Source organism: Branchiostoma floridae, chromosome 18, assembly GCF_000003815.2.
Source record: "Branchiostoma floridae strain S238N-H82 chromosome 18, Bfl_VNyyK, whole genome shotgun sequence".
Taxonomy (NCBI): Eukaryota; Metazoa; Chordata; class Leptocardii; order Amphioxiformes; family Branchiostomatidae; genus Branchiostoma; species Branchiostoma floridae.
Window position 1 is genome coordinate 11,988,670 of NC_049996.1, and position 12,866 is coordinate 12,001,535.

Sequence of the window (12,866 nt, forward strand, 5' to 3'; positions counted from 1 at the left end):
TTTTCTTTTAGCTATCTTGAGTAAGCATGGAGAAGTTCATACCTGAGACAGATCTCCCAGCCCGACGTCACATATAAGGAAGATTGGTGGGTCCCACTCGACTGTACCTTCCGGGTTTTCCCTACAGTACCGGGTGGCGTGCGGTTTACCTGTATAGAAGGGAGTGTTACAATGTCAGGACGTTTGAAGTGAACGGTCATCAAAATCTTACGCCTATTAAATCTACTAATTTTCGGGAGTCTACCATTCCTAGGATTTTTACCTTACAGCGCAACTGACTGTCATCCATTATATATACATAACGTTGTATTATAATGCAGTATTCTGGGCGCTTCATAACACCATCTATATCAGTATAGTCAGTTAAACCGTTCTTCTGCATAACACAGTCACGCAAGGACGAGGCATGGCAGGTTATATTACAGTGAACGACCCGTCACACTTAATCATTGCACAATCTGATGTGAAAATGAAAACTTTATGCAATGAAAGATGTGGTGAATTAAATGTACCATTTCCTGACAGGGAGGCACAGCGTTCTTGTGAATAGGCGAAAGTTCCAGCCTCTGTCCGCGGGAAAATCACGGGCGGTCCGGTCGCTGTCTCCACTAAGTCCTCGGCACAATATCCTGAGTAGGTAGATAATGAGATGTTTAGGTACACATATAGAGGTGAGCCCTCAGAAATATTGTTACAAGTTAGTACAGATGATGAAAGTTATTGTAAAAGTTATTCCTCTGGGTTTGCCATCTCACGCATTCAAAATGCAGAAGGAATTTTGACCGTCTTTGTGTCTTAGTATCGGATAGCTTTTCTATTAATTCTTAAGTCATGAATAATAGCTAAAGTTGGCCTGCTGGCCGCTTTGAATTGAGGTCACGAGGGAAGAGGTGAAAGCCAAAAAAAAATATTAGAAGTGTACAGATCATATAAATTCTTGATAAATCCACAAACATTTCGGAATCTCTTTCTTTAGCAGCTTGATTAGCAATGTAACAAAAACAAAGTATTCTCCCTTACGTGGTGTTGCTATGGTTGTAGTCGTCAACTGGGTTGTTGACACTGAAGTGGTTGACACTGTAGTGTTCTCCAATGTGATTTGCGCAGGGGAAGGCCTATAGGTCTCAGTGGGGGTTACTGTCACAGTTGTGTTTGCCATACCTGGAAAGAGAATAGCGCATCTATGAATCGTCAAGTAATCAGAGTAAATTGCCAAAGCATAAAACCACACTTTGTTTGTGCCAACAAGGTCTGATCAAGTTTCTGGTCCTGGACTATATGTTCTGACACCCTTATGCATCGGTACACTTTGTTCTGACATCCCTGTTTTCTGACCAACTCTTCGAAGCAAGGAAGCACAATTATCTTTTCTTGCAATGATATGATTAGTCTCCCCTGTACATATGCTTCGACACCCCTATGCTCCGACACCCCTATGCCCCGATTTACCTTTCTTCTGAAACCACTATGTTCCGACACCCTACATCTACGTTCCCAACCCACTTTTTCAACGCCCATAGGATTGCCGGAACATATGGGAGTAGGTATGTCCCACCTCCATGTTGTCTTTGTAATAAGAAGAACGAGGGAATGTATGTTTACCTTCCCGTAGACAAAGGTACATGACCTCCAGGTACTTGGCTGTGTTCCTGCAGGGGTCCGTGAAGACTCCATTTGTTGCTGGTACAGTACATAGTCTCTTCCCGTTACATCGGCGGGACACAATCTCCTGACTTCCCTCTGAGATACACTCTGTATTATCGGTGCCAGGACCCTAGGGAAAGTAAAAATGATATAATAATGCGTGGGTATCCACGATTTTACATACACTTTCACAGTAAAAAGTATTGAGTAAAATCGGCATGAAATATGTGAAAATAAGATTGCTAGGAATAAAAGTGAAACTGTCCTGGGATTCCATCACTAGACGTTCAACGGTATTTATTTAACGTTTCCCCTATTGAGAAGTGGTAGTTAAACGGCTAAGTCTGTGCGCTAAAGGTCATTAACCTCCACACCACACTGGCATACCTCTGGACATATCGTTGCAGAAGTGCGTCCATAGTTGGCGTACGTCACATGAATTCTTCCAACTTCACACCCAATCTGGAGAGATCGGTTTTCACAAGCACGGGCTACCTCAGCTGCAGATAGATGAAATAAAACATTACAAATTGTAATACATGTATTACAAATAGAAAAGGGGAAACCGTCAACAGTGTTGCGAGTCTATGAACGTGTATGGTTAGCTCCGTATCATGCCTTTATCATGAGTGCATTCATTTCCCTATGAGAGGAGAATGTAGCTAAGAAAGAAGGCTGGTTAGACTTTTCGTAAACAGGGGGACTAGAACAGAAGGAGAAAAGTTTGTTTTGCTGTCCATGCTTTAATTTCCTAAAAACTTAGACGGGTACAACAATGATGACGCACACGACGTAATGATGACGTACACGACGTAATGATGACGTACACGATGTGACGATGAAAGACGACAAGATGGGTACGTAATGACAATGACGATGACGTGATGATGGTTAGAACTGAAGATGACGATGAAGACAAAGTTGAGACGGCGCTTTTTTCCGGGGCGAATGTCATGCCATGCAACCCGTTTTCCTTCCATTGAAGATCATGCTCCTTCATTAGAGTCCAGTTTAAGGGTATCACCTGGGATGCACCTATAGGTAACCTTCAGCTGTTTCTCAGTCTCTGGACAGACGTAACCGAACGTCTCCTCTCCAACGGTGACGCCACAGCGCCACTTTCCGTCGCAGTGCTTCTTGACCACCTGCAGTGCGTTCTCAAACCGACAGGAGCGGTTGTAGACCGGTCCCGTGCAGTCCTGCACCATCTCGGCGTCCGATCGGCCCGGCGGTTCCGTGTAACTCACGCCGTACGCCGGACCCTCGCCACTCGATCCGGGCGTGGGGAGGGCAGCGTACGTAGCCACATATACATCTATTATTCTTTTGGGGGGACACTCGATGTGCAAAGTTTCACCTTGACAGGTTTGTTGGTGTATAGGGGGTTCCGCTGTTGTGCTAGGGGCTGCAAGGAAATAAGCATGGTGGAGGGCGTAAGCGGAAATAAAAGGGTGCCAGACAGGAGATTAAAAATGAAAATAAAAAGATAGATTCAAAAGCAATTAAGTCAACAAATGAAGCGACAACAGACATATCCAGTATATGAAATTGCAGTGCATTTTTTACTTATTTAAGCGGACTACTGTGCCGCAATTTATATGTATTGCCTTTGTTGTATATGTTGTCACAATTCTCTATCTTATACTACATGCCAAATTCCCAGCGTAATTTGGCACAGTCCAGTGGTATACCTGCTCAACCACCCTCCCTATGTCATGAATGAATCTCCCCCACCCATTTTTCAGCATTATCTTTTATCTTTTTTCATATCCTGTATCGAATGTTACCTAAACATTCCATGTTACTGCATGGAGAGATCACCTTACCATCTGTAGTGTAACGTCTATATAAGGCCAAGGTCCTTGTGAACTGACTTATAATTGAGTCACCTTGTTCCGGATTTGTGTTTCATAAACAAAGAATTGCGCTTCAGCCATAGCTGACTTTCCGCAAAACAACCCATCTCATCTATTGCTTAATCTCCACTTACAGCAATCTCCACTGTTAAAGTAAAACATTTACTTGGTTCTCTTTAAGTTATTTCAATGGGTTGCTATTCAGACCACACGTATTGCAATATGATACGCGTTAAATGTAACAAGTCCTTAAAGACACAAGTTAACATTTTACAAAGTTACATAATAAATTGTGTAAGTATTAAATATATATAGCCAACTTAACTTAGGAATGTAGACTCTTCGAGTCATCTGAATCTTGTAAAATATACACATTGCACGATCACAATTGCATATAGCAACCGAAATGAAGGAAATGTATTTGAGAACAATTCTACTGCGCTTTCATAGCTCAAATCATGTCAGATTTCCAACATTTTATGTCCCCTGTCAGTGGTCGACTACCCCACAAAGGCCTAGGGTTAACAGGCTGTCGAAAGGGTCGGAAACAATACATTTCCCCCTAGGCCTAGGCAGAGACTTTCACATGAATGTACATGGTACCAGTGTTTTCCTCATCAGAGTGTTTAGGAAATTTGTCCCGACACCCCAGTAGTTTGTCGGGTTTGTTTCCATGTACGCACGCGGGATGTACGACAGTACTTGACTCATGGTAACTACTTCCGGACTCACATGTGAAAGTCATGATCAGAACTTGAACTTTGTCGGAAAGGAAGCGGTAATACCAGACTACTGTTACTGATAACGGCTTCTGTTTTAGTGGCAAAAGCAATTAATGCATGCCATTGTCTTAAACTGTTACCAACACAGATTATCTAAAAGTAAAAGCTGAAAACGGAAATACTTTCATTTTTTCTATCAGTCAATACGAGTAATGTAAGTAATTCGGACCGTGACATTTCCATAGTAGGAAAAAAATACACACAATGAAGAACTGTAGTCTGAGATGGCAGAGAAATTGAAGAAATTGGTCAAAATAAGGCAAATATTCTATCAGAAAGCTTGGTCGGTCAGTAGAGTACACTTTTTTCTGTGTTTGCAAACTGTGACTCTATAGCCGGCTAACTCCACTGGCCAACTTATATAATTGTTTTCCAGCAAAAAATGCAACCCACGAACTTGTAGAGACTAAATCAGTGCTGTCTCCAGGACCCGTCCCTCCGTCCCTGGACGGAAATTTACTCGTTGGGACGGAAAAAAAAATCACCCATTCCGTCCCAAAAAATCTTAATATTATGACATAAAAATGCAGTTTTGTTAGCTTCAAAAGGCAGGTTCAATAACTAAAATAGTCTTCCGACTTCAAATTTAATCGACTTTTCCTTCACCACGCCTCCACTTTCCAAGCCGCGAAATAAACATTGTCTCACGCGGCTCCGACATACGGAGATGTGTGGAGATCAGAGATCGGCAAAACGTGCTATTCCCATGGCTCAAAAAAAGCCGAGGCTGCTGCGTTATCTTACCTAACCACTGTTTTATTTTGCAATGCCGATTGGAATCATTCGGCCCTTATACGATTTAAAATCAACATTAACGGGAAACTGCAATTCATTATGAACCTGACACGGCAGTTTAGAAATTATCTTTCTCTCTCAGCCGTCGTGTGTGTGTCGGACCGCGGAGGCCTCAGTAAACCGTCACACTGGTGATTTTCATAGTTCTACAAGACTACAACCATCGTGCAAACTGTAAACAGACCATATTCTCACCGTCTACGTCTACGATGTGACAAAGCCAGGGCCGATTCTTGCGAAATGTATCTTCAAAAGCACGTTTGTGCTTGGATTTGGGACCTAGTTCGCAGCGCCGTGTTCGTAAAGTTCCGCGCTTCTTCGTGATTGACATGGTGTTACCGCTTTGTCCGCGCCGCTGCTGGCTGTGATTGGTGGAAAGTTGATTGGATTTGTGGAATTATGACGCACACCCTGTCACAGGCGCTATATCAAAAGGCTGTCGCCGATGCTGCTACCATGGTAACAACACGTCCAGTCGCATTTTCCAACTCGCTGCTATTACAGCTTACATACATATTTTTCGGTGGTATGTAACGCTGTTTTCACGGGGAAATGTCGGGAATCAAACTTGTATATTTTTTTTGCCGACCTTCCACCAAAATTATACGGAAGTTGCCCGCCGAAAAATGTAAGTAGGAGACTATTTTCACGGTCAGCCCGCTTCTTTTGACGGTTGACTGCCGACCCCATCGACATGCCCCCGCGTAGGTTGCCCCTTACGGAAAGTCTAGCCGTGAAAACTATTTTTGTTCTGCGTAGTTTAATTGGGTTGAATTTGGGAATTCGGATTGACATTTATTTCATATCAGAAAATAACTATCGGGAGACTGTTTGATCATGTATATCACAGTATTCTTACCCAGCGCTGTGAACATGATCGCTGTTGGCAATTTTTCTCCGATATTTGCAAATCTGTACCCTTTGGACGGTACTGGACGATGAGCAGTAAGGTGATAATTTTGTCGAGAAATGCACATTTCTTGATGGTTAAAGAAACAACAACACAACACCAGCAAAATGAAGAGTTATTAAGCAAAATATAGTATAGTAACTTAACTGATCATGAGCAATCAGTACCAGACAAAATATGTGAAGTAAACTTCCTTTAAGTTTTAATACGATCTTACAAGCTGAAATGCGTCAATGGACCTTGGCCAATAATGCCAACACCAGTGGCGTTATCCAGCCCCCGAACTATCCACAAATCATCTACAAATACGTGAAAATGACGACGAACAAGTATCATGAGTGTAAGTTCTGAGTGTAAACGTAACACTGCTTATCATACAATATTTCGTCAGCGAAATGCCCGACCAAGGGGCGGGCAGTCGGAACAAAGCCTTTTGTTTCGAGATCGTGGGGTGTCGGTAGTCCTACTTTGTGGAATGAAATTTTGCCTCTGAAAATACGTAAAATAGCGTTTTAGAGGGTTTGATTTTAAAATTTTCCCGGGGGAGCATGCCCCCGGACCCCCCTAGTTTGGCGAGCGCCTGCGGCGCTCGCGTCGGGCCTTCGGCCCGATCCCTCCTCCCAAAAATATTACGGACGGAAATAAATTTCAAGCTGGAGACAGCACTGGACTAAATATATCTTATTTCTCTTAAATATTCTTATAATTATATCTACAAACTTAGGGCAAAGACCAAGGTTTTCATGGCTTTGTATAATTAGATCCATATTTCACCATCGACATCTTTCGTCTCCAATTCGGGTTAGGTCACAAAACATCGTCACTTGTTATTTTCATTTCTGCGATAAACATATGTATACGAGGAATATGATCTACTCATGATTACTACTCATCGGGAAGTACCGTCTGGATGTGTACCGGTTTGGTTTCCGAGCTGGTACGTTGTGGCTTTATTATTACGTAAGGGAAATTGTGACACTCGAAGCTAACGTTACACATCGTCATAACAGTGAGAAATTCAGATTTTCCAACAATCCTGGGTTGCCCCAGGCCCGTACTGAAATGTTAATCCAAACGGAAACAAGAAACAAGCTTGGACGTTTACAAGCTGTTGTCTGCGAAGCTGTTGAAATTGGGTGAAAGGTTTTTGACCTGTACCCACAATGACGATCTACCCAGCTCTTGAACCCAATTACACCGGTGCCCGTCAGGAATGTAGCCCCGGCCGGGCTCCGATGCCACAAATTTGTCCCGTGTGCTCACGATTAGTATATGGTGTATATTTGTTACCAGGTCCTGGGTTCATTCTAAGTCTGGTTTAAATTCAACCCGGGGCTCGGCCGGACCTAAATATAACGGGTAACGACGTCGCAAAGTGTCCCAAAGGACCACGTACGGGGTCACGCTCGAAGGTGCCAAAAACAGCCCGTGAACTGCCTGTCAGGACCCCTTTTGTAGCCTAAGGCCGTAAGGGCCAGCTGCCAGTTTTTAAGCATGATCTGGCGAGGGTTGAAAATGAGTCAACGTCTAACACCTTACTAATATCGTTAACAGTTTACATAAACGTAGAATTTTACAGTTATATATAGTGACTAATGAGTGCCAAACACTATAAGCGCCTAACCCCCAGTGCAAGGTCATGGTACACCTACAGCAGTTGGCGGTATCGTTTCATCTAAAGGGACTGTTCACTAATGCCTGTGGGGAGGTGATGGGCGGACTGTAAAAGATTGCAACAGGTGGTAGCGTGGTTGCAATATTTACACAACAAAATAGACAACAAAATAATGCACTGTTGTATCGTCAAATCTACTGTAAAAATCTCCAATATCTACACCATTTGCTAACGTTAATCGTCTGAGCTTTGAGAAGGCAAAGTTCAATTTCCCCAGGACCATTACTAGATTGCCCTTGAGTCTGAACAAATTAGAGCCATATTTTGACCTAAGTAAACCCACGTATATCGAGTTAGCACATTCCAACATGTACGCACATTGCAAATATCCGGTGGGGGCGTATCACTACCTTTGTACGTGCGTTTAACGACGTTAACTGCCGACATATTTGTCTGACAGTTTGTATATACAAACTGCCATTAGAACACAGCCAGAACGCACGTAGAGAGCGCTTTAGTGGGCAAACTGAAGAGAACTGAAAATACGCCATTTTGTTTTGAAATTACTGGAGAACATAAACGGGAACATCGTCGGGGGCTATGAAAGCTAGTATAGGAAACAAAAATTATAGAAAATTGCACAAGAAGGATGCCGGAAAAATAGGTAAAATAATTCTTTACAACTATGGCAATTTCGAATCCATACATCCCCAATAGACTTTTTGGGACCACCTTTAGCTTTTGTTGGTGTGGTCACCGTAATAGATTATCTTGTAGACCAACTACAGCTAATGATACGTTGTAGGGAGTCTACTTCAATTCAGATGTTTGAATCCACTTGCAAAATGTACCTATTCTAAATTATACACCTGTTAAGTGGTCATTGTACAAAACGCAACAAAGTCACTACTAATTGAGATTGAGGGCCATTGAACTACTGTCCGTCATAATTAGCACTTCAACCAATGACAGAATGGCAATTATCGGCTCTACCAATAAGAGAGTGGATGTTTGTCCGTGAAATATCAGCATTTCTATTTTTAACTTGTATTTCTACGTTTTGACGGAGGTAAGCATAGCTCACAACCAGTGTCTATTAGTGAAAAAGATGACATCATCCCTCTATCACAATAATTCACTAGTAAAAGGTTTTAAAAACTGGTCTAAATTTGTGGAAATGTGATAGCACACCTCTATTACATTAATTCATTAGTACATAGAAAATTATCGAAATAACAGTTCGAAAACAAGTTATCACAACTGCTCCAACTATAACGTTTTCTGTCCTAAATACTATTCAGGGCTAGATAAATGTGAGAAATAATCAAGTCTTAACAACCAGTTACTTATACAGTGCAAAAACTTTGAAATACATTGTCTAGAGCAAATAGACTAAACAAAAACTAAAACACTCCCACTATCTGATAATAATCTACAAGTACTTAATATCATCTTACAGAGCGTCGACAAGTTCAAACCTTTGACCGGTCAAAAATGACCGTTTGTAATTGAATTGTCTAATTTACCACCGTTAAACAGACTTGAAGCATATAGCCTCACAAAATAACATCTGCTCCCATTTTCTTTATCTTTGTTTAGACTTGATTTCAAATATGTTAGACGGAGGTCCAACCAAATATATGGAGGTGACCAAAGCGCCGGTCACCTCCGTAAAAACAAAAATCAAGGACGTTATATGAAACGTCCTTGCAAAAATATACTAATATTTGACGGACCCTCTCTCGTTGGTTGAGCCGGTAATTGCCCTGCTATCACTGGTTGAACCGATAATTGTGATGGGCAGTCGAAAGTTCTAATTTGTGTAAAATAATATACCCTATGGTATTGTGACACATGGTCGGGATTTGCCCTTAGATAAGACTGAACAACTCCGACAGCCTAATCAGTTTAATTTACTGATAGAACTCAGAATCTGAACTGGTTAGAAGAGTTTCTGTTTTCTTTTCTTATCCGTTTGGCTTTGACCGATGTTTGAACTTTTCCGAATACATATATAAAGAATTATACAAAATGTACAGGATAAAAATACACCAATATCATATGGTAGTGGTGTATCCTATTATGGCACTATAAAAGCAATACAGGTGTGCTTTTATTTTTCTGTATTATGTGGTTTTCGTACCACTTCTATGAAGTAGCCTGGGTGTCCATTTACTGTAGCCTGGTAACCATTCACCCCGGCCGGCTAAGAGGTGTCTTCCCGGCCCAGCCTTCTCTTCACATGTAACCTATCTTTTCAGCTATATCATCAGCCGGTCTCTCACATTACAGCCGGCCTATGAGCCGAAGAAACTGAAACCGACACCGTAAAAATTCCCGGGCGTACGCTACTTGACCTATGTGGTGGTGAGCTATACTCCCAGCGACGTATAGATATCCCGGGATCTCCCGGTGGTATAGTGTGGTCTTAGATATGAGGTGCACTGCAGGGCTGGAATTTTAATGAAAGAAAGGTGGCAAAAAAGAAAGCCGGACACATGTCTGATTTTTACGTAGGGGGTTTCCAGAGTCTAGATTCCCAGACTTGCTTCATGCGTCACTCAAACAGATGTCCAAGTAGTTACATACTCATCTAGACATTACATTTGAAATTGAACGTCTTCTAAACCATAGGTTCTAACTCAAGCCCTACATAACGTCCTTGTATGCCCCTTGTTCTTACCGACTACGTTATTCCACTGATTACCGGTGTAACGCACCAGAATGTACCCCTGGTTAAAATATCCCTTGGGTATATTTTTCCTATGATGTATTCTGGTGTTGTAATACCGGGACGGCCCCACTGGAATCCGACTGAGGTCGATTTCAGAATAACTGAAATCTTTAGGAAACCGACCTTCGTGATCCTTCGTAGGTTCAGTTATAGCCTGGAGGCCCAGCCAACCTCGTGGGACGTTGTCTGGTTTAACCTTTAGTCTCTAACAGACTTCTCTTGTGGCCAAACTGAATGAGATGATATAATTGGCCAATATTAGGCGAATAATTGGGCAGAAGAGGCCAGAAAAGACCCACACTACCTCTTGGGCCAATTTAGAACTTCTTCTGACGGCTATCTCCTCTGTTTACAAAATTACAAAATTGGGGCCAATTTCTGATGTCTGTTCGGAGTCTGGTACAAACTAGCTGTAGATTATTAGCACTTGCACCCACAAAAACGACGAACGAACACTTAAAGATACGGCTAAACCGCCACTCTTGGCCACACGTGTAAAAACATGTGGTTGTCACACTTTTCCTGTACCAGGTAATATCATGTCCTCGACATTTCTACAACTATTCGTCTGTCTTTACTGTAAACAAGACGTCTTCATAAAACCCTTCAAAATGAGCTTGATGGAGATTGATTGCTTGTAAGATGGCACATTTATGACGTCAGTTGTTGATAACAATGACGTAAACAAACAATCATAAGTGATAAACAATACGGCAGCTGAGAAAGCTCGGCACGTCTTCGGCTAACATGTCCACTTTTGACATATTGAAATGTGCTGCTTGTCCGTGTTATGAATTTATATCTTTACTTCGTACACTCTAACCAAATTGGCTTCCACAATCCAACTTGGCAACTAGAATAAGTTCTTTTGCTTTAAATAAAACCTTGGTTTAGGCCGGGTAAAAAGCGATTAAAAGAAAGTTAGTGTCATTTCTGTCAGTTAACTTACAGAAACTTCTTGATAAATTTCTGTAAGTTAACTGACAGAAATGACACTAACTTTCTTTTCAACAATTCTACGGGAAACATTTTGATATTTCCACCATCCTCTTAATAAGGTATACCTCAAGGATAAAATACGTCTCGACTATTTAGAAATGCTGAAGTGACAAGCGCGTACAAACCTGACAAATCCCAGCTGTTCCCGTGTTTTATACATAACAGATGCTGCGTTTCACCCTAGGGGATCATGTGTTTGCTCTTGAGATGATCTTTTTTACGAAGGAGGATGATCCTACCGCCCATAATTATCACCTTCAGCGTGTAAAGTCACACTCAGACGTGACAATAGGACGTAAAATCAACATCACCAGCCAAGCGTAACCGGGTCAGGGCGTAACGTGTTGACATATGCAGCACTTATTACAGGTTTGCGATAGCAAAACCTGTTCTGTTTTTGTTGGCATTTATGGGCGCCGCCATATTGTTTTACGGTGTATGACGGGAAGGGTGGCGCTGGCGCCATTTGGATATGACGGATTAGTGTGCTGTATGAAGTTATGAGATGACTAAGAAACGTGATCTTGTGGTCTTGTCGGAAGCGGCAGGACGGCAAGAGACACAAGCATGAAGGGTTAGTGTGTTGTATGAAGGGATTGGATGGGATGGTTAGGAAATATGATCTTGTACTCTTGTCGGAAGCGGCAGGACGGCAAGAGACACAAGCATGAAGGGTTAGTGTGTTGTATGAAGGGATTGGATGGGATGGTTAGGAAATATGATCTTGTACTCTTGTCGGAAGCGGCAGGACGGCAAGAGACACAAGCATGACGGGTTAGTGTGTTGTATGAAGGGATTGGATGGGATGGTTAGGAAATATGATCTTGTACTCTTGTCGGAAACGGCAGGACGGCAAGAGCCACAAGCATGAAGGGTTAGTGTGTTGTAAAGTTAGGAAAGTTACGATAAGATCCTAACGATATAGGCTTAGACATGTAACAAATATATACAGGTTCCTTTAGTTGTCAACTGGAATTCGAAAATCAGCACATGAAGAAGGATAAAGAAATGACGCAGAGACAAGAATTTCCGCACGCTGGGTACAGAAGACTTTTAACAATATAATCTCTTTGGCCTTAACTGAAGTTCTCTATTGTCTCTCCTGAACTGAACTCTCTTACCTTAGAAATCTCTTGTATTCACATTCTGTCTCAGTACTAGACAAATATCTGCTCTCCTGAACTGCCGTAGAAATCTCTCGTCTTTGTATCCTGCCTTACCTGACAGACAGCTACACAATATCGCTCATATTACTAGACTAAGTACATCTCGGTCTGTTGCAGTTCACGTCATCAAACGAATAACAGTTCAAGAATTCAATAACAATCATAGTATAATACTACAGACTAATTACATCTAACAATCGTTGCGTTGTATATTCTTGTAAGTGACGGAGTGAAAGGCTGCTACAGCCCAAAAGTAACGGCTGCTACAACCCAAAAGTAACGCTGCACGGTCCGACGTGTATTTTACCGTTGAGAAACTCAGGACCAGCTCAGTTTCGGAACCCTCTCTCTGACTTTTTTTTTCT

At 42.0% G+C, this 12,866-nt stretch overlaps 1 protein-coding gene across 2 annotated transcripts in view; it reads right to left on the minus strand.

The window, feature by feature from the left end:
• LOC118405604 (adhesion G protein-coupled receptor L1-like) overlaps positions 1–12,866 on the minus strand; it is a 31,467-nt gene that overhangs the window by 8,422 nt on the left and 10,179 nt on the right. Inside the window, exons 2-7 of one of the 2 annotated variants that reach the window (XM_035805150.1) lie at positions 2,669–3,049; positions 2,032–2,144; positions 1,603–1,774; positions 1,021–1,161; positions 513–629; positions 43–149 (exon numbers count right to left, since the gene is read on the minus strand). In XM_035805150.1, coding sequence (XP_035661043.1) covers positions 43–149; positions 513–629; positions 1,021–1,161; positions 1,603–1,774; positions 2,032–2,144; positions 2,669–3,049 — 1,031 coding nt within the window. The remainder of the gene's footprint in view (positions 1–42; positions 150–512; positions 630–1,020; positions 1,162–1,602; positions 1,775–2,031; positions 2,145–2,668; positions 3,050–12,866) is intronic. The other variant, XM_035805151.1, reaches the window with a different exon arrangement.